The sequence below is a fragment of the Capricornis sumatraensis genome, chromosome 5, assembly GCF_032405125.1.
Source record: "Capricornis sumatraensis isolate serow.1 chromosome 5, serow.2, whole genome shotgun sequence".
Classification (NCBI taxonomy): domain Eukaryota; kingdom Metazoa; phylum Chordata; class Mammalia; order Artiodactyla; family Bovidae; genus Capricornis; species Capricornis sumatraensis.
Window position 1 is genome coordinate 13,986,166 of NC_091073.1, and position 27,263 is coordinate 14,013,428.

Consider the following 27,263-nt stretch of genomic DNA (forward strand, 5'->3'; position numbering starts at 1 on the left):
TGCCTCTGGAAAACAACTGAAAGTAATTACAGTCATATAATTGGTTCCTTCTCTTTCAATTTATGCAGACCTAGACTGCAAATGTTTTCAAGATACAGATTCATGTCATTTCTGAAATTAATGCTTCTAGAAACTTTTGGCTCTTTATTTATATTAGTAGAAACACCAGCAAATTACAAACAAACAAAAACCATTTCTTTAAACTACATTCATTAAGCAAAAATATTTCTTTATTTAGACTTACATTTAGTTTTTTATCCGTATATTTACAGGAATTTACAAACAGTGACTTATTAGCCGTTCCAGAAAGGTAAATGGACGAAAAAAGTATAAGAGGAAGAAAAACAGATATGATACTAAAGGTATACTTCTTCACCTGAAATACTAAATTATCTACTTAATTGTTATATTAGTCTGTTTGTTGCTGTAACAAATCATCACAAACTCAGTGGCTTAAAACAACACAGGTTTCTTATCTTCCGGTTCTGCAGGTCTGAAGCTTGACAAGGTCTCACTGGGCTAAACTCAAAGTCCTGACACGGCTGCCTCCCTTCCTGAGCCACTAGGGGAGAACGCCTCCTTGCCTTGTCCATTGTCTAGAGGCCACGTGCACTCCTTGGCTCATGTCCCCTTCCTGCTTTAACGCCAGTAAAAGTGGGTCAAGTCCTTCTTCTACCACATCACTCTGACCTCTCCTTTTACCTCCCTCTTCACTTTTAAAGACCCTTATGATTATACTCGGTCCAACCAGATAATCCAGGATAACCTCCCCAACCCAGGACCTCAAATTAAGGTTCTTAAATCATATCTGCAAAGTCCTTTTGTAATATAACAAAACATATCCACAGGTTCTGGGAATTAAGACATTGAAATATTTAGGTTAACTATTATTCTGCCTGTCACAGTTGTCCTTATCTTCAAAGAAATCAGGATATAGCCACAGTAAATTCAGCCTAAACTGCAGGAGCCATGAGGCATACTAATGATTTAAATGGAGTATATAGAATTTGGATGAAGAATTCCTCCTCTGTGTTATCTTATTTCTACTGACACTGTATTTTGAAGATGAACTATAATTAGATATAGAGAATAACAGGAGAAATAGGTTGCTATTCAAAACCATGATAAGAAATAGATCTAAATCAATCTCTCAATTTTTAAACAGGAACAGAAGCCAAAAAAGCTTATTTTGCATTTTCTTTCTACACATTGTTCTGCCATAGCACTCAGCAATGACCATTAATACAATAGCCACAGCCTATATCATAATTGGATGTTGTACTATTAATAATTCAAACTACAGAAGAGGTAGCTGAGAAGACTACATACTTGGATATACTGACAGTGAGTTTTTATGAACCTTTAAAATAAAATATCCAAAAGCACATTACATATGTATATGTGGTTAAGAATACAAATCTCTCTTTTTTGAAAGGTCCAAATCCAAAATGAAATAATATCACTACATTAGAAAACTGACTTTTGCTTAATTCTCCAGAACAATGTTCTGCTCAATATATAACTTTTTCAATTTAGCATTATATCTTTTTTGACTCCAAGACAGAAGGCTGATGTTTGATGTACTCAAGTCATAGCCAACATTTACCAATTCTTTGATTCGACTTTTTAAAGTACCTATGCTTGAATCCAAAATCCGAGGATGTTCAATTATTTGTGAAATGTTAACTTTTTCCTCTATGAGGCAATCTATTTTATCATTAAACTTTTTCTCTCCCAAGAAGATCACATCTGGATAGCTTAAAACAAATTTCTGTATCTCTTTTGCAGTACACCCAAGAGAAAACAGTTTTTCTTTGATATTTCTGTAGCTTCTTCTCATACAGTCACTGGAAAGGTCTAGGATTTTAGCTCCTGGACCACATATCAGACTAAGCAGTTCATCATTGGTCAAGCAGAACGTGGACTGTAAAAATTCAATATTAGCTTTTATCCGTTTGGTGCTCTGAATTAAGATGAAAGGGTTTTTAAAAATTATCTTCCTGATAAAATCTGTGGGACCATTGTGACCCAACGACAAACAGACTTCTTGCAAAAATTCAACCATCTGTTTATTCAGATTAAGACTATTGGAGAAGGTACGTGGGGCATTGGTTAACAATCGACAAAGGCATTTATTGGTCAATCCAACTGAGTAGAGGAACTTTATGTTATTCTCTAAGTTTAGGTTGTCACTGGACCGAAAAAAAGATTCAGGAGAACGTTCCAAAATATTTACAATTTCAAGGTCTGATGTCACAATTCTTCTCCACAGATCCCATCGATGTGAAAGACTTTCAGACGTACGAGTCATGGCTCGTGGGTACCTTGATATGATGCTAGCAATCACTTCTTTGCTGGCTCCTTTAGACAGAAGGAATGTCTGCAGGTCCTGCTCATTAGTATCTGTCCTATTAAAAACTCCAGGCTGTCGCTTCCTTGCCATGTCAACATCTACTCCCATGGTAAGTAAGTTATTCAGCAGTTCTTCATTTTCCAAAGGCTCACTGTCTGCATGATCACATTTCTTACTGAAAAGCCTAAATGAATCTGATTTAAAGAGGATTTCTGTTGAAAATCGGATCATCCAACATCTTGAACCAAAGAGAGAGTTACTTCTCACATACAAGAGGTTTCTTGGCGCCATAATGGTCAGGTAGCCCAAACCTTTTGGAATGCTGTATGAAACAACATATACAGTATTAAACAAACAAACATGTTAAACAGCTAACAGATTATATCATGATCCTGTATTGTGGTCATTCCTGTAAGAAAATACTAGAGATCCAGCTCTCCTGGTTCTGTGATAACAATCTCACTACCACACTCCCACTCCCTGGGTCACCACTTCCGATTATCTATGGGCCAGGGGCCACTTCTATTCTTACCATAAATAAAAGCAGCACACAGCAACAACACTGTCCCAGAATTATTCTTGCCTTTACTTGCTGTTTGGTCCTGCCTGCGTTAGCTACCCAAAACCAATTGCCCCTTTCCATCTCTGCTTTATCTAACTGCTTTCCAAAGCTTTGACTTATTTTTACTAACTGACACTTTCAATTCTGCCTTGTCTTCTTACTTACCAGGTTTTTGGCCTTGCACCTGCCCACAGATACCAGCCTTCTTTGCCTCTTGTTCTCACTTTTTGGTTACCAAACTCTAAATCTAGCCCTGAAAACCAACACTTCATACTATGTTATTTCCACCCTAAACACCTTTCTCTAGGTTCACGGTATTCTTTAAACCCATCCTTAATTCTTATTTTACATGGATCTCTGGTCAACAGCCCTGATCCCAATCTCCATGTCACTCAATTTACCCGAATGCTCCCTTGGTTGCTGGGTTCACCCAACAACTCCAAACCAATTTTCACTTCATTATGACCCAGTTGGGATATTTCATACAGAGTGTCCACACATGTGGAATTATACAGAAAAATGAGATGTACACACTTAAAAACTTACTTTTGCCATTCTCCTTCTTACCACCATTTTACAAAAGACTAACTCAGGGCTCTGTGCATCTGTTTCAGAATACACATAACTTTGATCAAAAGATTAAAACCTTGACAACTCATTTTCCTGAGCATTTAGAAATGGGGCATAAAATGTATGAACTTATACACGACAATAATCATAGGTCCCTACTAAAACAAATATCTCTGTTTATAGGAAATATTTTAACAGAAAAGTTCCTGTCTTGCTATCCAAATTGTCAGATGATTTATGCTCCTAAATTGGTTATGGTCGTAACACTTTTTTGTAAAGTGTTGTACATAATACTTTACCAGTACTTTCTCCTTTTTAGACTACATAGCTGTGACAAACTGCTCTTAATTTCTAATTACTTACAATGGGCTCTTCTTACGTAAAAGAGGGTTTTTCTTCTTCCTCTCTGCTAACTAAGCATAAAACAAAGAATAGAGATAGATGGCTCCAACTCACTGCTACTATCTCTGGGCTTGAGCTGCTGCTTTCAAGATCCATATAAGAAAAGCTCCTCTGGGCCTGTCCTTTTAAATACTCCAATTTAACAAGAACTTGGATTATGCCTACTGGCGGCGAACATTCTTATAACTCAGATAATCCATTAATCCTCAAAGAATTAGGAAAAGATTCCAAAACTACAGATTCAGGTAACGTTCGAACAAAATGCAGGTCACTCACAAAGTAAACAGGAAACAGCAAAGCGTGTCTTAGATTGCCCTACACCCTGAGTTCATTATTCTTCATGTCTTCATAATAACATATACTCCGTTACTACATAATCTTCCAAAAATACATGAAGACAGAAACTTAAAAATAAGACCCTCCTAATTAAAGAATGAGGCTTTACCTTGCCCAGCTCAAAAACCTGTTCTGTTCCAGATGCTCAGGGTGACCTCTACTGGATAAAGGGACCGAACTCTGACAGCTCTAGATAAAACCAGGGCTTTCCAAAGAGTGGGTATGAGATGATCCAATGGGATGCAGGAAGAAAATAGTAAAGCTCCAATTTATATTTGTCTTGGCCTTTTAAAATTTCTACTTTTTACAGGTTTCATAATTATACAATATATTAATAATAGTACCATAAGACATGTATATAACTAGTCAGTAAATATACATACATTGGAGGTATATTTATAGACCTTTTTAAAATTAAGATCGTATATGATCAAAAATGTCTAAGACTACTGCTTTAGATCACACTCTACTCTCGAGAAACAGAGCTGAATGAGTCACAGTTAAGTTCAAAAGAAATTCTACTGATGACAAATTGCAAGTAAAAATATATGCCAAATATCTTCACAAAAGAGTAAGAAATTAAGACTTCTGGATGTGTTATAGGTGGACTTGCTTTGTGTATAATTCATTCTCCATGGACATACCTTTCACACAAATAAACAAGTCCAGAACCAACCTGAACATCTTTCCCAGCCACAAACGAGCCCTCCTCTAATTATTGAAATCACCATCCCAATAATTACTCAAAATAAAAAATGTGAAAGCAAGCTTTGCTTTTTTTTTCTCATCCTCGAACCCACAGTCATTCATTCATGTAGACCCTGCTTCTTCAGCATCTCTGAAATCCAATCTCTCTACTCTTAGCAAATTCTCTCACTCAGACTACCAGTCACTTAACTCGTTTCTCTAACATCAGTCACTCAAAAGTCCCCCCACCCCCACAGAACACTTATGAAACAAAGACGTGGTCACGTCCCTCACTCCCTGATTAAGACACCTCTGTAGCTCTCCCCTGGAAGGTAAAATCTTCAGACTGACCTTTCTAGCTATCTCTTCTATTCTGCAATCTCACAATGAAACACCATTGCCTATTAAGTCTCTGGTCCTAGACATCCTTGACCATTCTTGTCTTCCTGCCTTTTTAAACTCACTCTGTCTTTCAGAAAGGCCCATCCTCCTACACCTATCCATAGTACAAGATTCTATTCAAACAGTATTTTCCCACAATTCTTTAACTTAACAAATACTTCAAGGTGAAGTGAATCATTTGTTTTATAGTAATTCATTACTAAGGAGCCTAAAACTAAGTATTCTATCTAAATAGAAAAAAACTGAACTGGCCACAAAAATTTGGTTTTGATTACAATATTATAAATGAAAAAATTGGACCCCCCCCCCCCAATATCAACAGTATGAGCAGGATCAGCTAAACCTAAAAACGATGGTAACTAACATCAACAACTGGTAAACATAGGAATAAATAAGAATTCTAAATATCACTCTTGGAAGGGAACTTGGTACCATCTATTGTATCTTTCAACCCAGCATTTCTACTTCTTGAAGATCATCCAAAGGAAATGAAAGACAAGAATACACATTTGTTACTTCACAGGGAGGGAAAAAAAAAAAAAAAAAAGATGAGCATTATACGAGCATTATAATAGTTTATGGGAGTAAAAAATGAAGGAACCCAAATGGCCACCAAGAGTAGAATGATTAATAAATAGTGGTACATCAATATAATGAGGCTTCCCTGGTGGCTCAGACAGTAAAAGACCTGCCTGCAATGCAGGAGACCTGGGTTCAATCACTGAGTGGGGAAGATCCCCTGGAGAAGAGAATGGCTACCCACTCCAGTATTCTTGCCTGTAGAATTCCATGGACAGAGGAGCCTGGGTGGGCTACAGCACATGAACTCACAAAAAATCCCACAAGACTGAGTGACTAACACACATCAATATAACATTACACAGCCTACTCTTTAAAAGGACGCAGATCTAACACAATAAAAACATGTCCTAGGCATTCTAACTGGCAAATTGCTTAAGAGTATGGCTAGTCTAATATCACTTACATGAAAAGGGGAGAGGGACATACATACACAGGGAAGGGATAAAAATAGGGTAAGTTATTTTTCAGGTTTCAACACAAAAAAAGGTAAACCTGATAAATATCAGGTTTTATTTTACTCTTTTAGCATCCAATCTCCCTTCAAAATAGTCCTACTACACCTAGTATGGTGAATAAATCTTTAAGCAGCCTAATGCAAGTAGTATCAACTAACTATAAATTTCAAAAATAATTAATATTTCAAGTTATTTCCGTCTCTCAAATTGACGTTTTTAATTACCAAAGCCATTATTCCAAGCGTTAAAAGCCAAAGTTAACAAACACATGGTACATGGAAAACCTCTGTACTTGTTACGTCTAGGGGATAAAAGTGGGTTTATGTGCCCCTTTGCTCCACAATTCCCCGGACAAGGGGACTTTTGATGGAAATGGGTAATCTCTGGTTACAGGGTACTGCGTTACAGTTAGTCTTTTGACAAAACGAGCTAAGTTTGAAGATCTTTACAGAAATGCATTTCTCACCTCATCTGTCTTAAGGCAAGAGGACTTTGCGTTCCTCCAGAAAAGCGGGAAAACAGTCGTCCCTAGAAACGGAAAAAATAGAGGAAGGAGGACAAAATGCTGTCAGGACTCCGTAATACAGGAAAAAAAGAAAAAAGATCAATCTCATTTAACAGTGCATAATGTTTTCGTAAAATGCATTATCTTCAGCATACTAAGTATCTCTCAGAGATAATGAGAAGAAAATGTTAAGTACAAGCCCGAGAATGAAAGAAAAAGGCAGCAGAATCACGAGCATAATCTGCAAAACCCAGAACTAAGTGCTTTACACACATTATCTTACTTAAAAGGTAGGCATTACTCCTAAAATTACACAATGAGAAAAAGCGCCGAGCTCCCTTACTAGCTTGACTTAGCTGGTGGAAGCAAGGTTCGAACCTACGCGAGTCTGTAACTCAAAAACTCTACGGGTATTTCTACGGGGTCCATTTCGCGGGTTCTTTCTTCCCTCGTCCTCCAACGAGGAAAGTGAGCCAGGGGCTGCGCGGGAATGGGACTCAGTAACACATCACAGCCACCCAGACCCGCTTCTAAAAAGAAAAAGTACAGCAGCAGCGAGTCACCAACCTCAACCTGGAATAAAACAGGGCACAGGAAAAAGCCTTCCCGGTCAGCTCTGCAGTCTCGCGAGAAACAGAGGGACGGAAGTGGAAAGAAGTATTTCCGGCGACGGGCCGCGCACAGAGATGACGTCACGGGTCTGGCTCCGCCTCTCCCCCGCGGCTACGCGAAGCTTTTCATAGCCTGACGCTGGGTCCCGGCAGGGGGCAGCAGGAGACCGTGGTGAGCGCCTTCTGGGAGTATTTCAGGGGGCGGAACGGGACTCGGAGCCTTCCAGCCACCCACCCAGAGGCTCTGACTTGCTCCTAGTAAGCGACATGCAATGTGAAAATCACGATTATATACATAAATTTTGCAGCGTGATAGGTTGAATACGCTTATTTATGTGATTAACGTGATGTAGACGAACACTTCAGCGTTTCAGTTCAGTTCTGTTCCGTCGCCCAGTCGTGTCCGATACTGAGACCACATGGACTGCAGCACGCCAGGCCTCCCTGTCCATGACCGACGCCCAGAGTTTATTCAAAATCACGTCCATTGAGTCGGTGATGCCATCCAACCATCTCATCCTCTGCCGTCCCCTTCTCCTCCTGTCTTCAATCTTTCCCAGCATCAGGGTCTTTTCAGGTGAGTCAGCTCTTCGCATCAGGTGGCCAAAGTGTTGGAGTTTCAGCTTCAACATCAGTCCTTCCAGTGAATATTCAGGGCTGATTTCCTTTAGGAAGGACTGGTTGGATCTCCTTGCAGTCCAAAGGACTCTCTAATGTCTTCTCCAACAGCACAGTTCAAAAGCATCAGTTCTTCGGTGCTCAGGTTTTTTTATAGTCCAACTGTCACATCCATACAGTTCAGTTTCAGTTCAGTTCAGCCGCTCAGTCGTGTCCGACTGTTTGCGACCCCATGAATCGCAGCACGCCAGGCCTCCCTGTCCATCACCAACTCCCGGAGTTCACTCAAACTCGCGTCCATCGAGTCAGTGATGCCATCCACCCATCTCATCCTTGGTCGTCCCCTTCTCTTCCTGCCCCCAATCCCTCCCAGCATCAAAGTCTTTTCCAATGAGTCAACTCTTCACACGAGGTGGCCAAAGTACTGGAGTTTCAGCTTTAGCATCATTCCTTCCAAAGAAATCCCAGGGCTGATCTTCAGAATGCACTGGTTGGATCTCCTTGCAGTCCAAGGGACTCTCAAGAGTCTTCTCCAACACCACAGTTCAAAAGCATCAATTCTTCAGCACTCAGCCTTCTTCACAGTCCAACTTTCACATCCATACATGACCACAGGAAAAACCATAGCCATGACTAGATGGACCTTAGTCGGCAAAGTAATGTCTTTGCTTTTGAATATGCTATCTAGGTTGGTCATAGCTTTTCTTCCAAGGAGTAAGTGTCTTTTAATTTCATGGCTGCAATCACCATCTGCAGTGATTTTGGAGCCCAAAAAAATAAAGTCTGAAACTGTTTCCACTGTTTCTCCATCAGTTTTCCCATCGAGAGATGGGACCGGATGCTATGATCTTTGTGTTCTGAATGTTGAGCTTTAAGCTAACTTTTTCACTCTCCTCTTTTACTTTCATCAAGAGGGTTTTTAGTTCTTTTTCACTTTCTGCCATAAGGGTGGTGTCATCTGCATATCTGAGGTTATTGATATTTCTCCTGGCAATCTTGATTCCAGCTTGTGCTTCATCCAGCCCAGCGTTTCTCATGATGTACTCTGCATAGAAGTTAAATAAGCAGGGTGACAATATACAGCCTCAACGTACTGCTTTTGCTATTTGGAGCCAGTCTGTTGTTCCATGTCCAGTTCTAACTGTTGCTTCCTGGCCTGCATACAGATTTCTCAAGAGGCAGGTTAGGTGGTCTGGTATTCCCATCTCTTTCAGAATTTTCCACAGTTTATTGTGATCCACACAGTCAAAGGCTTTGGCATAATCAATAAAGCAGAAATAGATGTTTTTCTGGAACTCTCTTGCTTTTTCCATGATCCAGTGGATGTTGGCAATTTGACCTCTGGTTCTTCTGCCTTTTCTAAAACCACCTTGAATATCAGGAAGTTCACAGTTCACATATTGCTGAAGCCTGGCTTGGAGAATTTTGAGCATTACTTGACTAGCATGTGAGATGAGTGCAATTGTGCAGTAGTTTGAACATTCTTTGGCATTGCCTTTCTTTGGGATTGGAATGAAAACTGACCTTTTCCAGTCCTGTGGCCACTGCTGAGTTTTCCAAATTTGCTGGCACACTGAGTGCAGCACTTTCACAGCATCATCTTTCAGGATTTGAAACAGCTCTACTGGAATTCCATCACCTCCACTAGCTTTGTTTGTACTGATCCTTTCTAAGGCCCAATTGAGTTCACATTCCAGGATGTCTGCCTCTAGATTAGTGATCACACCATCGTGATTATCCGGGTCGTGAAGATACTTTTTGTACAGTTCTTCTGTGTATTCTTGCCACCTCTTCTTAATATCTTCTGCTTCTGTTAGGTCCATACCATTTCTGTCCTTTATCGAGCCCATCTTTGCATGAAATGTTCCCTTGGTATCTCTGATTTTCTTGAAGAGATCTCTAGTCTTCCCCATTCTGTTGTTTTCCTCTATTTCTTTGCATTGATCGCTGAAGAAGGCTTTCTTATCTCTTCTTGTTATTCTTTGGAACTCTGCATTCAGATGCTTATATCTTTCCTTTTCTCCTTGGCTTTTCACTTCTTTTCTTTTCACAGCTATTTGTAAGGCTTCCCCAGACAGCCATTTTGCTTTTTTGCATTTTTCTTCCATGGGGATGGTCTTGATCCCTGTGTCCTGTACAATGTCACGAACCTCATTCCATAGTTCATCAGGCACTCTATCTATCAAATCTAGGCCCTTAAATCTATTTCTCACTTCCACTGTATAATCATAAGGGATTTGATTGAGGTCATACCTGAATGGTCTAGCAGTTTTCCCTGTTTTCTTCAATTTCAGTCTGAATTTGGTAATAAGGAGTTCATGATCTGAGCCACAGTCAGCTCATGGTCTTGTTTTTCTTGACTGTATAGAGCTTCTCCATCTTTTGCTGCAGAGAATATAATCAGTCTGATTTCAGTGTTGACCATCTGGTGATGTCCATGTATAGAGTCTCCTCTTGTGTTGTTGGAAGAGGGTGTTTGCTATGACCAGTCATAGCCTTGACTAGATGGACCTTTGTTGCAATGTCTCTGCTTTTTAATATGCTGTCTAGGTTGGTCATAATTTTTCTTCAGCGTTTAGTGCAGGGAAACACATGTGAACAGCCGCCCCAACCCACCCCACCCCACCACATCCCACCCTCCAGCCCCATTTTCCTCGATGAGCTACTTGGTAAATCCTGAAGAGTGGTCACTAGTACTAATTCAGTCAGCCTTCAGGCCCAGAACCAATTCTAGAGTGCTTCAAGTGCTTGCAATGCAAATTACTTATGGTTCTTTTGAAACTGTAATGAATTTAGGCTATTTAAATTAAAGTGTGGGGATTTCCCTGGCGGTCCAGTGGTTAAGACTCTGCTCTCCCAACGGAGGGGTCACAGATTTGATCCCTAATCTGAAAGCATAGATCCCTCAAGGTGGGGCCAAAAAAATAAATAATAAAAAATTTTAAATGAGTAAAAGTTTCAATAGGAAGTTAATTTCTGCAACCAGTGCACTTTTTGTCCCCTGGGGAGTTGTCACCTTAAACCTTTGTGGTCCTGTCAGTATCACTATTAACCCCAGAAGAGGGATTATACAGAGGTTAATGAGATAATCATCAGACTGCCACTTTCTTCTGAAGGAAAAAGATAAGTCCTTAGAAAAACGGAGAGCTGGGAAGACGGTTGATCCTGAATTCTACTGCAAGGAAGAATTTCCTGCATTACCCTCATCTATGTAGGAGCATAGTGGTAGAATTTTCTTCATCCCATTTCTGCACCAATAAACCAATTAATGTTTTATCTTCACTCTGTCCCGTAGGTGACTTTTAGCTGGTTTGTTGTCATCACTTTGTCTTGAATTAACATTCAGTTTTATTGGTTTTTAAGCATAAAGATTTACTTTTGGAACTTTGTTAATAATCAGTCTACCTGCTAAGTAAAACTATTTACTGCAGTTCCTCCAGGTTAAAAAAAATTTTTTTTGTCCTGAAAAATTAGAAATGGTCTCTTTTTGTGAGTTTCTAAAATCTATTACTGCATAGAAGGAACTCCTGTATCCCAATTAATATTTATTATTAGTTGGGATTAATAATAAATAATATTTATTATTAAATATTATTATTAAATATATTAAATAATTAAAATTAAAATATTAAATATAAATAATAATGTTTATAATTAATTGGGATTATATTATATATAAATATATAAATTTATGTATGCGGGTGTACTAAGTTGCTTCAGTCATATCTGATTCTTTGCAACTCCATGGACTATAGCCCTCCAGGCTTCTCAGTCCACAGGATTCTCCAGGCAAGCATACTGGAGTGGGTTGCCATGCCCTCTTCCAGGAGATCTTCCCAACCCAGAGATTGAACCTGTGTCTGCTGTGACACCTGCATTGCTGGCAGATTCTTTACCACTGAGCCACCAGGGAAGCCCATAAATTTATGTACATAAGTATATAAATATTATATCTTCAACCTATCTTACAATCTGAATGCAAAACAATAAAATCTTCTTTAGGAATCTTTAAACTTCAGACTTTAAGAAGAGCTTTGAGATTATGGAGCCACGGTCCTCTTCTTTTACAGATGAAACACTGAAACCCTCAGAGTAGAAGCCAGCAAGAAAATGCATGTCTTTTACCTGCTTGACAAGTAAGTCTTCTGTGATCTATACATCGTGTTTTGTTGTTCAGATCAGTTCAGTCGCTCAGTTGTGTCTGACTCTTTGTGACCCCATGAACCACAGCACGTCAGGCCACCCAGTCCATCACCAACTCCCGGAGTTTTACCCAAACTCATGTCCATTGAATCGGTGATGCCATCCAACCATCTCATCCTCTGTCGTCCCCTTCTCCTCCTGCCCTCAGTCTTTCCCAGCATCAGAGTCTTTTCAGATGAGTCAGCTCTTCGCATCAGGTGGCCAAAGTATTGGAGTTTCAGCTTCAACATCAGTCCTTCCAACGAACACTCAGGACTGATCCCCTCCCAGATGGACTAGTTGGATCTCCTTGCAGTCCAAGGGACCCTCAAGAGTCTTCAACACCACAGTTCAAAAGCATTAATTCTTCTACGCTCAGCTTTCTTTATGGTTCACATCCATACATGACTACTGGAAAAACCATAGCCTTGACTAGATGGACCTTTGTTGACAAAGTAATGTCTCTTGTAGGGACTTAGATTATCAAAGATTATTATCAAAGACTTAAGCAACATCATGGTTTGTTTTCAGTGATGTCTTATAGGCAATTAGTTCTTCTGAAAATAAGTTCCATGTTTCCTATCTAAAATTTTCTGATTACAAATATATCTTACTACTGAGTCACTTCAGTCATGTTCGACTCTGTGCGACCCCATAGATGGCAGCCCACCAGGCTCCCCCGTCCCTGGTATTCTCCAGGCAAGAACACTGGAGTGGGTTGCCATTTCCTTCTCCAATGCATGAAAGTGAAAAGTGAAAGTGAAGTCGCTCAGTCGTATCTGACTCTTAGCGACCCCATGGACTGCAGCCTACCAGGCTCCTCCATCCATGGGATTTTCCAGACATGAGTACTGGAGTGGGGTGCCATTGCCTTCTCCAACAAATATATCTTAAATGCATATTATAAAATGTTGAATAAGAAAAATACAATAATGGTTGGATAAGAATGGTGTATTATTGATTCATTTCTTGCCTTCTCATATTTTTGCAAAGAGGTTTACTCATTAAGGGTTAAAAAAAAGTTTTCAAATCCCCAAAATGTTGTCATTACCTGCAGCAGGAGAAAGGAGAAAGGACCTAGTTGCCATTGGCATTGTGTTAGAATGGAATTTTTATGTACCTTGCCTGGGCTTTATTCATTATTCACTATACCCTGACCCTGCTTTCAGGATGGGGGGATATGGTGAAAATCAAGACAAAGCCCTGCCCTCCTGGACTTTATTTACAAGGTAGGTCTCATTCTCAGCATGAATGTCTACTCATCTACATGCTTCCCCCAAGACCACAGGTGACCCAAGCCTCTACTAAAATGATGTAATTAAGACAAGAAAGTGTGTTGGAATCACTGGGAACTGTGTGTGGGAGAAGACCAGTGGCAGGGAGTAAGCAATGATGAAGGAGCAGAGAGGAAATGGGATGAGGTGAAGTAGCAGCATGGTAGAAGAGAATTTTTCCTAGAAACTGTTCTGAAGTTTTCATCTTTCTGAATTTTTTATAAGGCTAAAGTAATTCAATTTTAAGTCAAATTTATATTGTCATTATTGTTATATATCTCTTTTTACAGTTCTCTTCCTTTTCTGCAACCATAGCAATATAAGATCGTATATGTGTTTCTTTTTTAAAATAGGGGTATAGCCAAAGAATGTTCAACCTACCACACAATTGCACTCATCTCACATGCTAGCACAATAATGCTCAAAATTCTCCAAGCAAGGCTTCAACAGTACATGAACCATGAACTTGCAGATGTTCAAGCTGGATTTACAAAAGGCAGAGGAACCAGAGATCAAATTGCCAACATTGTTGGATCACCAAAAAAGCAAGAGAGTTCCAGAAAAATATCTATTTCTGCTTTATTGATTATGCCAAAGACTTTGACTGTAGATCACAACAAATGATGGAAAATTCTTCAAGAGATGGGAATACCAGCCCACTTTACCTGCCTCCTCAGAGACCTGTATGCAGGTCAAGAAGCAACAGTTAAAACTGGACATGGAACAACAGACTGGCTTCAAATCAGAAACGGAGTACATCAAGGCTATATATTATCACACTGCTTATTTAACTTATATGCAGAGTACATCATATGAAATGCCAGGCTGAATGAAGCACAAGCTGGAATCAAGATTGCTGGGAGAAATATCAATAATCTCAGATATATGGATGACATCACCCTTGTGGCAGAAAGCGAAGAGAAACTAAAGAGCCTCTTGATGAAAGTGAAAGCGGAGAGTGAAAAAGTTGGCTTAAAGCTCAACATTCAGAAAACGAAGATCATGGCATCTGGTCCCATTACTTCACGGCAAATAGATGGGGAAACCGTGAAAACAGTGTCAACTTTATTTTCTTGGGCTCCAAAATCACTGCAGATGGTGACTGCAGCCATGAAATTAAAAGACGCTTACTCCTTGGAAGGAAAGTTATGACCAATCTGGACAGCATATTAAAAAAAGGAGAGACTCTGTTACTTTGCCAACAAAGGTCCATCTAGTCAAAGCTATGGCTTTTCCATAGTCATGTATGGATGTGAGATTTGAACTATAAAGAAAGCTGTGTGCTGAAAAAATTGATGTTTTTGAACTGTGGTGTTGGAGAAGACACTTGAGATTCCCTTGGACTGCAAAGAGATCAAACCAGTCAATCCTGAAGGAAATCAGTCCTGAATATTCATTGGAAGGACTGATGCTGAAGCTGAAACTCCAATACTTAGGCCACCTGATTCGAAGAACTCACTCATTGGGAAAGACCCTGATGCTGGGAAAGATTGAAGGCAGGAGGAGAAGGGGACAGCAGAGGATGAGATGGTTGAATGGCATCACCAACTTGATGGACATGAGTTTGAGCAAGCTCTGGGAGTTGGTGATGGACAGGGAAGCCTGGCGTGCTACAATCCATGGGGGTTACAAAGAGTCGGACGCAACTGAGAGACTGAACTGAACTGATAGTTGCTTTACAATGTTGTGTTAATTTCTGTGGTACAACGAAGTGAATCATCTATACGTATACATATATGCCCTCCCTCTTGGACCTCCCTCCTACCCTGCACTCCTCCTATCCTATCATCTATGACATCACAGAGCACAGAGCTGAACTCCCGTTGGTACGCAGCTAGTTCTCATTAGCTATCTATTTTACACATGGTAGTGTATATATGTCAATGCCAATCTCCAAATCATCTCACCCAGCCACCCTTCCCCCCGTATATGCGTTTTTAAGTGACCTTACTTGGGGTAGCGATCAAATTTGCAGGGTTGAGTGGATCTCTCCTTCCCTGGCCTCATTTTTATTTGAAAGCACGTTGCAGGGAAAGGACAGACTCTGGAGCCCTCCTTCCACAAGTTGTACTTAGACACTCAGGACATATGCTGAAAGTCAAGTACAAATGTAGTATCTGTGCTGTATTCAGAAGCACCTCTGCCCTTTTATAAATAAAGTTGTTTGTTTGCTCTTGCTTGGGGTTTTTTGTTGTTTTTTATTGTTGTTGTTGTTGTTACTATGCCCAAAGTACCTGCCTGACCAGCTCTGCCCAGGAAGTGTCCTTAGTTTTTCATGCAAATGGACTTATAGCAAAACCACAAGCCTTTGGTTGACCACTCATGTTTGAATCTCAGAAAATCCAACTGAGGTCAGAGAGGAAGTGGTCATCCATTCCCCCTCCCCCTACCCAATGAAACTACATCCTCAGACTCCTGGACTCAGTGGACGAATGGATCACCCACACCACATCAACTTCCCAGACAGATTGCCAGCTGCCTACAAGTCTCACTTGAGGGCCTTCAGAAGAACATCAGGTCTCTACCCAGAACTCTCTTCCTCCATTCTCTTGCCTGGCATTGCCTGAAAACCAAAGAAAAATCTACAAAGCTTAAGGCTGAGTAAACCAGTAAAGTTACCCACATAGTCACAGGTGGTTAATATTCTTTGTTTGCAAACAAACAAACAAAAGAGCTAGCTTAATTGCCTTCCTTTCCAAAACAGTTGTTTTTAATAACATTAGATTTATACAGAGTTTCCTGCTGGCAACCTTATTTCTCTGAAATGTGCCTAACCAGAATCTAGAAAACCTTCATGAGTTAGGCTAATTACCACAAGGGTCTGTGGCAAGGCACTGGAAACTTAGCCTGGTAAATTTGCTGATTCCAGACCTGATATTGAAATGGGAATCCGAGTTCTTGTTCACAAAGCCAAAGAATGAACTTGACGATCACACAGACACTCGTGGTAATAAACATGCAGGATTTATTTTAGAGAAGTGAGAAGTACAGAGCTCTCAGGATAGACACTGAGACAGGGTGAAGTGCTCCGAAGGCAGGAATTACAACAGTTTCTATCTTTACTAGTATTGATCTCTTTGGTTTTGGTTGATGTGGGTCCCTGACATATATGTAATTTCTAACCAATCGTTTTAAAGTCAACTATGTCTAGTTTGAATTTTTTTAATTTTTTAATAATTTGCTTCTATTTTTGATCCCCAAGTCCTTGACTTTTTCTTAGACATTGAGTTGCCATCGCATGACCCTTTCTGATGACCCCAGGCCATTGTTCAAGGACCAGATGTATGGGGTAAGAGATAAAGGCCTACCTGGTGAGTTTTTTTGAAAAGTTTGTCAGCAGTTAACAATTGTCCTGTCTTGGGTCTGGATGTTTTATTACCTACTAGATTAGGGAGGTCAGAGAAGGCAATGGCACCCCATTCCAGTACTCTTGCCTGGAAAATCCCATGGACGGAGGAGCCTGGTAGGCTGCAGTCCATGGGGTCGCTAAGAGTCAGACACAACTGAGCGTCTTCACTTTCACTTTTCACTTTCATGCATTGGAGAAGGAAATGGCAACACACTCCAGTGTTCTTGCCTGAAGAATACCAGGGACAGGGGATCCTGGTGGGCTGCCATCTATGGGGTCGCACAGAGTTGGACACGACTGAAGTGACTTAGCAGCAGCAGCAGATTAGGAAGGTATTTCTCTGAATGCCTGGAAACTGAAACAACAAGTATAACTTTAGGTTAATGGAGCAAGATATTTGTATGGGAGAAAAATTTGACATTTTAAAAAAGAACCAAGGTCCCAGCCCTACACTAGCTGCCTAACATTTCTACCTCGATATGATCCTGGGTCCTCAAGGTAGTTAGATTGCCACTATCACCAGAAGAGAGTTGGCTAAGAGAAACACCATAATACTCGAGATTCCACTCAGTATGGTGAGTTTAACAACGTTTTGGGTTATTTGATCCTGCAGTTCAGTTCAGTTCAGTTCAGTTCAGTCACTCAGTCGTGTCCGACTCTTTGCGACCCCATGAATCGCAGCACGCCAGGCCTCCCTGTCCATCACCAACTCCCGAAGTTCACTCAGACTCGTGTCCATCGAGTCCGTGATGCCATCCAGCCATCTCATCCTCGGTCGTCCCCTTCTCCTCCTGCCCCTAATCCTCCCAGCATCAGAGTCTTTTCCAATGAGTCAACTCTTCACATGAGGTGGCCAAAGTACTGGAGTTTCAGCTTTAACATCATTCCTTCCAAAGAAATCCCAGGGTTGGTCTCCTTCAGAATGGACTGGTTGGATCTCCTTGCAGTCCAAGAGACTCTCAGGAGTCTTCTCCAACACCACAGTTCAAAAGCATCAATTCTTCGGTGCTGAGCTTTCTTTATAGTCCAACTCTCACATCCATACATGACCACAGGAAAAACCATAGCCTTGACTAGATGACCCTTTGTTGGCAAAGTCATGTCTCTGGTTTTCAATATGCTATCTAGGTTGGTCATAACTTTTCTTCGAAGGAGTAAGCGTCTTTTAATTTCATGGCTGCAGTCACCATCCTCAGTGATTTTGGACCCCCCAAAAAATAAAACCTGACACTGTTTCTACTGTTTTCCCATCTATTTCCCATGAAGTGATGCCTTAAATTACCATGAGGCAGTTCTTCATCACTGGTAGAAAATGTTACATTACTGCAGATCAGGGGAGCAAATATTCACAAGATGGAATAAAACCCGCTTTTTCCAAAATTATCTTCCTTCCTATTTACAGTCTATCTTGAAATTCCACCATTAAAGATTTATTCCTTGGTATTTATAGCATGACAATTTTAAATCAGAAATGTATTTGAAAGGGAAAACAAATTAAGCCAACAGTCAGCAACCAGCAACCAGTTCCTCTGGTTCTGCCAGCTGCAGATGCTCTCTGATAAACCCAGAACAACCTTGAGTTCTGCTAAAGTAAACATGTCACCTGAAAACATGAATGAGCAAAATGGACTTCACGGCAGCTTTTGTCCAAGGGGTTACTTAGCACACCACACAGAAAAACAACTTTCAGATATGTTGTTGGAGAGCCTGGCTCACATTTTCTTCCTACTGGATGGTCTTCAGGACTTAACTCCTCACCCCACTATTTCACCCAAAGTTAGCTATTCTCCAGGCCCATCTTCAGATCCAAACCCACATGAGGCTCAGTGAAATAAAATCCCACCTAGGTAACAGATCCTAGTCTTCTTAGTAGTGGAGAGGGATTCAAAATAGCAGATCATATTAAATCATGCCTTTAATAGTTAACAGTTATTGAATAGTTATTGTGTGTAAGGTCTTGTTAACCCTGCAAAGCATATTTTGTTATTCCTATTTTACAATTAAGAAAAGGGAGACATGAAGCGGTTAAATAAGTAGCCCCATATCACACACCCAGGAAGTAGGAACCAGAAATCAGATCCAGGCTATCTGACACCAAGCCCGAGCTCTGAATAATTAAATTCTATTAACGTCTATGGCTTACTCGCTCAGTTGTGTCCAGCTCTTTGCTACCCGATGAACTGTAACCCGCCAAGCTCCTTTGTCTATAAGATTTCCTAGGCAAGCATACTGGAGTGGGTAGCCATTTCCTTCTCTAGGGGATCTACCTGACCCAGGGATTGAACCCAGGTCTCCTGCACTGCAGGCAGATTCTTTACCAACTGAGCCACCAGGGAAGCCCTATTAACCCCTATCAGTTCAGTTCAGTTCAGTCGCTCAGTCGTGTCTGACTCTTTGTGACCCCATGAATCGCAGCACGCCAGGCCTCCCTGTCCATCACCAACTCCCGGAGTTCACTCAGCCTCTATAGCACCTAATGCCTTCCCTAGTAAGCTCATGAAAATGTTGATTGAATAAAATTACTTACATTTCTAAGATGATCAGAAATATTCTAGCTCCGTATAGTTATTTTTTTCAGCTGCAAAAAATTATTTTTCTTTGTGAAATACCAAAATAATCCACCATAAAAAAGACTACGTTATCTTAAATGAAAGTGAAAATTGTGAGTATATTGCAATTGTTTGCTAGTTTTATTTTTCCAGCTTTATTGAGGTATAATTGACAAAGTTGAGTATATATAAGGTATACAACACAATCATTCGATGTACCTATCCATTGTGAAATGATTACCACAATCAAGCTAATTAACACATCCTTCACCTCACATCGTTACTATTATTTTATGTGTGATGTTAGAACACATAAGATCTACTCTCAGCAAATTTTAAGTATACAGTACAGTATTATTAACTATAACCACCTTGTTGTACATTGATTCCCGTAGATATCTAAAGCTTTCTGCCTGGTGTTAAGTGAATGGATGAATAAATGAATGAATGAAGTGACTAATTTACTAAGCAACTCAGCTTCCTCATCTAAAAATGTTTTCTTTCAGTTGGTCTTTTGATATTTATGCATCACCAGGTAGGCACCAGAGAAACAAAGAAGCTTAAGAAACACTCCTTGCCGTTAGCAAGTCTAATGGAGATATTCACAGTCCATGGAGATTTCTCTTGGATATTCATAGTCCAAGAGAAAAGTGTTGAACCAGATGACTTTGAAAGTCCCTTCCTGCTATAGGCTTCTGTGATTCTATTGAGTAGGAGGTTTGCACTCCATGCACTGAGCTGGTAGATTTATGATCACATGAAGATGGCCCATTCTTCCTCCCATCTTAAGCACTCAAATCAGTGCAAAGGAGATTTTAAATGACTGCTAACCTTGGCTAGATTTTGGAAAGGGGAGCTGGGTGCTGTCAAATAATCACGGAAGAGGTAACTTAGGGCTTCCTCTTCCCTGGTGGCTCAGACAGTAAAGAATCTACCTGCAATGCAGGAGACCCAGGTTTGATCCCTGGGTCAGGAAGATCCCCTGAAGAAGGGAATGGCAACACACACCAGTATTCTTGCCTGGAGAATTTCATGGACAGAGGAGCCTGATGGGCTACAGTCCATGGGGTTGCAAAGAGTCGGACATCACTGAGCCATTAACACTTTCACTTTTCACTTTCACTAAGCAAAATGGCAAAAATGGGAAGTCTTACCTTATTGCCATCCAGCCTTCCTCACTGAGCTCCTGATTCTTGTATCTGCTGAACAGCTAGTACCTCCTGCTTCTGCCTGAGTCCCTAGCACCTCACAGCCACACTAGGCAAGCCAGCTGAGCATCAAAAGCACCCTTCTCCAAAGCTGCCTATAGAACTTCTCTCTTCACCCCTAGCTGTGAGCTGGACTCTTGAGCTTTTCACCTCTGTATCCCTCATATCCCGCTGCTGTCAATGCTAGCTGCACATTAGCATCACCTCGGGAGCTTTTTAAGTACTCCAAAGCCCAGCTCTCCACCCCCAGGGATTCTGATTTAATTGGTTTGTCGGAAAGCCCAGACATTGGTCTGGTTTTTTGTTATGCTTAAAACCAGTTTTGGTTTTCAACGGATGATTCTAATGGATAGCCAAAATTGAGAACTACTGTAGCTTTGAAACTGGAGTTGCTTCATTTTTACCGTAGGTTAAACCCCCCTCTTTGATGCTGGGACCAGTTCTGTTTCTAGCCAGGGAAAATTCAAGGAGCCTTAGGCTAGCAGCTCAGCAACTCAGAGCTTAATCGCACGGTGGCCTGGGCTCCCGGTTTCAGTAATTACCGGCTGTTGTTCCTTGTGATTGAGCCTAGGCCCCAGAGGAATATGGGGACTAAAAGAAGGGGCAACAGTTGCTGGGCAGACAAAGCAGTAGGTGTTGAGGCCTTCCCACTGTGTCTGCCTCCCTTCCGCTGCTCAAACCACTGTAACAAACTTGACCAGAACAAACAGTACCACTTAGTGACAGGCACAGATAGGAAATTATCTGACCTGACATCACTCAGCTGTGCCCATGTCAAGCTGCAGATTTTTCTCTTTATTTTACTACATCCACCACTCTTAGTGATAATTTTTAATAATCTCTTGCCCCGAGACATCTCATCTTTAATCCCCTTTCCTTTATTCTCTCCCTGTCTTAACTTAAAACTGGTTATTTCTAGAATATTTTCCTCTCCCTTGGTCCATTTTTACCTCCCCCACCATGACTATAACCATGCCTAAGCAAAAGACTATCCTCAGTGGTGTATTTAAACCAGAAAAAAAAGAGAAGTGACATTTTAAAGTGAATTTTTGTTTTGGTGTAAAAGAAAGAACAAGCTCTAGAGTTCATAAAAGCACTAATGAAAGCTCTTCACAATGCTCACAAGAGGCTGTATTCTTTTTACTCTCTTCTACAGAAAATTTTTCTTCAGACACCAGCATTCAACTTAAGTCATTTTTAATTGGTGTGTTGTTTTCTCTTTTGATACTTGCTTCACTTGTATGCAGGTCAGGAAGCAACAGTTGGAGCTGGACATGGAACAACAGACTGGTTCCAAATAGGAAAAGGAGTACATCAAGGCTGTATATTGTCACCCTGCTTATCTAACTTCTATGCAGAGTACAAAATGAGAAACACTGGGCTGGATGAAGCACAAACTGGAATCAAGATTGCTGGGAGAAATATCAATAACCTCAGATATGCAGATGACACCACCCTTATGGCAGAAAGTGAAGAGGAACTTAAAAGCCTCTTGATGAAAGTGAAAGTGGAGAGTGAAAAAGTTGGCTTAAAGCTCAACATTCAGAAAACTAAGATCATGGCATCTGGTCCCATCACTTCATGGCAAATATCTGGGAAACAGTGGAAGCAGTGGCAGACTTTATTTTATTGGGCTCCAAAGTCACTACAGATGGTGACTGTGGCCAAGAAATTAAAAGACACTTACTCCTTGGAAGGAAAGTTATGACCAACCTAGACAACATATTAAAAAGCAGAGACATAACTTTCTCAACAAAGGTCCGTCTAGTCAAGGCTATGGTTTTTCCAGTGGTCATGTATGGATGTGAGAGTTGGACTATAAAGAAAGCTGAGCGCTGAAGAATTGATGCTTTTGAACTGTGGTGTTGGAGAAGACTCTTGAGAGTCCCTTGGACTGCAAAGAGATCCAACCAGTCCATCCTAAAGGAAATCAGTCCTGAATATTCAGTGGAAGGACTGATGCTGAAGCAGGGAGGTGATAGACAGGGAGGCCTGGCGTGCTTCAGTTCATGGGGTCTCAAAGAGGCGAACACAACTGAGAGACTGAACTGAAGTGAACTGAAATTGTCTCACAGCTATTTTGGGTTTTACTACTTTTTTTTAACACTTCGTTTTATAGACTCTTTCCAGAACATTAGCACTACCTATAATATTGTCTTAATTGAAAATTCTGCTGCTGCTGCTAAGTCGCTTCAGTCGTGTCCGACTCTGTGCGACCCCATAGACGACAGCCCACCAGGCTCCGCCGTCCCTGGGATTCTCCAGGCAAGAACCCTGGAGTGGGTTGCCATCTCCCTTTCCAATGCATAAAAGTGAAAAGTGAAAGTGAAGTCGCTGAGTCGTATCAGACTCTTAGCAACCCCATGGACTACAGCTTACCAGGCTTCTCCGTCCATGGGATTTTCCAGGCAAGAGTGCTCGAGTGGGGTGCCATTGCCTTCTCCATAACTGAAACTTCTACTCTGATACTAAAGTTTTGAAACCCAATTCATCTCTAAACTGAGGACCGCGTGAATGTAAGTATCTGGTACCGTGATAGAGGTCCCCTTCACTACGTAGTCTGCTTTTCCAGTGTCACGGGGGACAGGCCTTGAGGTTTGACCAAGGACAGGGAGGAACATGAGGGCAGATCTTATTGGCATCTGTTTCTGTTGGTGAGACTGATGACTTCCCAGCCGTCAGTGACATGGAGAAAGTCTCTTCCTCAGCCCAGAAGAAGCTGCTAAATATCATGTTCCTAGTACCAAGGAGTTTCATAACACACCATTCTTTGTACCCATTTAATTATGGTGACGATCTAAAGAAACAATCCCTATTGTAAGGTTTAGAACAATTCTCAGAAAAAGTACTTTTTAAAATTCACATATTTGTCTAGTTAAAGATAAGTGCTCTAAAATATGTTCATTTTTCCTGACATTAAATATAAACCTTAGCTTGATTCTGTTCTATATTTTGATCAGGCACCGTGATTCTCTGTGAACATTAGCAAAAGATAAAAAAGGTAGAAAGAGAGAGAGAACTCTCAAATGTTTTAAAGCATAGAAAACGATTATTTTTTTCTATTGTGTATTGAATTATGTGTTCCGTATTGCCCTTGAGAATATCACAGTCATGACTTATGATCCGTATGTATTTTTAGGACATATTTAAATTAGTCATTGTGAATCAGATATCCTAAGATCACTTAACTAATTACCTGCATTACCTAACCTCTACTTAAATTTCTTCTCTAGACATATTACTCCTACAGACTAAATTATTCATCTCACCAAACTTTCTAAGCTGACAAAACCACTTGCTTTCTCGCTTAGGTACTACTGTGAAAGCAAGTCTCAGTTCAACAAATACTTTCTCTTTTATTGAAAGATAATGGTAAAGAACTATCATGTCTAAAAATAGATACTTGGAGCTTAGAATCTGTCAGACCATATGTTGTACGACTCCAAGATCCAGGAAACAAAGGCATCCTTCTCCAGCGGGTATGTATTATCGCGTTCTAGAGGATCGAGTGTATTGACTGCACTGTCATTGAAACATACTTAGAGGAGAAGCAGATATGAATTCCTGGGGATGGTGGAGGGAAAACATCAGTTAACTGGCACTGCATGCATTTGTACCTGTGTTGTGAGAATGCATATGATGATGTAAATATTTTTCTAGTGTTCTTGAGATTTAAGAAAATTACTATTGTTTCTCATTGACAGTCAATGAAATAACCACAAATTATAGAATTTGAGGCAGTCTTCACCTCTAACCAAGAGAGCCTTTCACAGAACTTTATAAGATCTTTGTAATTCTTTTTCTATATTGAAATTTTAACATTTTTTTCCTACTAGACATTATTTCATTGTTTTATCCTTTAAAACTTCTTTTAAAACGTGAAATAAGTTTTCAAACCTGTTGCCATGAATCTCTAAATATGTTTTACATATATGGTACACATTTTATAGCATGTTACAAATTCAATATGGTGCAAACTCAACCATTTCAGAGATTTAATTACAGTTTTATATTAGAATATCACTCTGAGATGGTATACATAGTACCTTGAAGCAATCTGACCATTACTCAGTTTAGACCACAAACAATTCCAGCCTCCAAAGGGGGATTCTTTTATAACTATCAAATTTCTACTTCTCTTTAGACTGCAGAGGCCCAACTGCATTGCTGTATTTACAAAACCAAACGCTTCTAAAATGTAGAGGTCAAGAGGCCCAAGTCTTCTCTAGCAACAATTGTGCTGGTAATTATAAAGATAGAAATGTCTGTTTTTTAGTAATAAAAGAACTTAAGTCCTGTTAAGTGATGGAAGTTATAGAAGAGGAAAGAAGAAATGAAAAGTAGTATCAGGCAGTATATTTATTGCAAGACATGAGGCTGTATGTGTTCTTCCCTGGTGGCTCAGAAAGTAAAGAATCTGCTTTCAATGCAGGAGACCCGGGTTCAATTCCTGGGTTGGGAAGATCCCGTGGAGAAGGGCATGGCAACCCACTCCAGTATTCTTGCCTTGAGAATCCCATGGACAGAAGACCCTGGTGGGTTACAGTCCCTCGGGTCACAAAGAGTCAGACACAACTGAGCAACTTTCACTATGAGGCTATATTTCTTTTATTTTCTTTAAATTATGCATGTGTGTATATATATGTATATGTAAAGTAAGCTTACATACATGATACAAAGATACAAAAGCAGATACAATAAAAACTTATCTCTCTCCTTTTATTCAGTTACCCAGGTCCCCTCTCTGAAGGACAACCTGTACCCAGTTTCGTGGCAATTCTTCTAAAATAAAATCCATGGGACTCCCCTGGTGGTCCAGTGGCTAAGACTCTGAGCTCTCAATGCTGAGGCCCTTGGTTTGATCCCTGGTGGGGGAACTAGATCCCACATGCCACAAAAGACCCTGTGCAGCCAAATAAATAAAAATAAATATTTTAAAAAATAAAAAAATAAAATCCATGCATTTGCCAACATACATGTATAAATTTCCCCCCTCTCTCTCCTTTCACTCAAAAGGTAATATGTCATATACTCTCTTCTGCTCCTTGAGTTTTCACTCTCGAAGATTGTTCCAAATCCATCATATAAAAGTCATCACTCTAGCTACTGTCTGCATAGTACTCCACAGTACAAATATAGCATACTTCATCTAAACAGTCTGTTAATAATGAGCATTTACTAATATTTCCAAATGACAAACAGGCAGCAATAAATGTTTCATTAGTATGCATTTTGTGCTGCACATATGCAAGATTATCTGTAGAATAAAAACCTTGGTGTTGAGATGATTGGGTCAAAGTGTGAGCATTTTTAATTTTGACAGAACCAAACTACCCTCCATGAACATTTTACTGGTTTTCACTGCCAGCAGTAACGTATGAAATGGAAGCAATGTTTTTGATCAGGACCCACTTCATATTTGTACTCCAGAAGAAATAAAAAAGGACAAATATATTCTTGTTACATGTTATGAATGTCATATATATTTTTATATATAGAAAATTAAAGTAAGAGCAAGCTGACAGTACATAGTAAACATTTCATAGTTTGTTGACAAGCAACAAAAGTATCATCATGTTACAACAGAGAATTTCTAATGAAAACTGTTAACTCTTTCTATTTCTATTGATAATGCTATCACTAAAAGTAATAAAGAGTTATTTCTAATAACAATGATAACAACAGAGGAAATACTAGATGATACTTCTATAAGTTTCATAGTACATAAAACAAGTAAATATATCAGTGGACTGTGACTTTTAAAAACTTATTTATTATTAGATTACAATAATGGGTATCATAATGTCACAAGGCTCTAATTAGTCCTCAAATTTACAAATAGCTATTCTGGAAATACACCTTAAAATTATTTTCAGGAAAAAATCCTTGAAGAAATATTTAATAGTGCTAGAAAAATTCTTAACTGGAAGACTAGGTATTAATACTACATTATTCATAAAATGAAAAAAGCATTTAAAAACTTATAAAACTGATAGCAATGATACAGAAAAATCAAAGCACATAGTTTTGGAGGTAAGAGCCTTAAGGAATATGAATGTAAAACCAGATAGTTCTCCTCCCAGCAAGGTTTCTATGGCAACCAGGTGACTGATCCATAAAAAGCAGAATAAGTATGCATTGGCACCAGCTCATATTGTCACTTCTAGATATTTGTAATGTAAATAGATTAAAATGTATTTTTATGAAGAATTGATGAAGTAAGCTTAGAGTGATCTGTTCTATAAAGTTTCATAACAATGATATGAGATATAAATTTTAAAATTAGACACAGTAATTAAACCCCCTTTATTAGGAAACAGGGCTTCCCTGGTGGCTGAGACAGTAAAGAATTCACTTGCAGTGTGGGAGACCTGGGTTCGATCCCTGGGTTGGGAAGATCCCCTGGAGGAGGGCATGGCAACCCACTCCAGTATTCTTGTCTGGAGAATCCCCGTGGACAGGGGACCCTGGTGGGCTACGGTCCATGAGGTTGCAGAGTCGGAAATGACTGACTGACTAAGCACATACACATGCACATTAGGAAACAAACTCTCAAGAATTCTTAACCATCCCTTTGTGATTCAAAATTTACTTCATTGTTCCAAATTTAAGCTCAAC

General features: G+C 40.0%; 1 protein-coding gene across 1 annotated transcript; it reads right to left on the bottom strand.

Moving 5' to 3' along the window:
* Nucleotides 1-275: 275 nt before the first annotated feature.
* Nucleotides 276-7,470, bottom strand: MTERF1 (mitochondrial transcription termination factor 1). The gene is made up of 3 exons (XM_068972989.1): nt 7,422-7,470; nt 6,816-6,877; nt 276-2,675 (listed from the first exon to the last, which is right to left on the bottom strand). The coding sequence occupies exons 2-3, from the start codon at nt 6,818-6,820 to the stop codon at nt 1,487-1,489; spliced, it is 1,194 nt and encodes a 397-aa protein (XP_068829090.1). The 5' UTR covers nt 6,821-6,877; nt 7,422-7,470; the 3' UTR covers nt 276-1,486.
* Nucleotides 7,471-27,263: the final 19,793 nt, after the last annotated feature.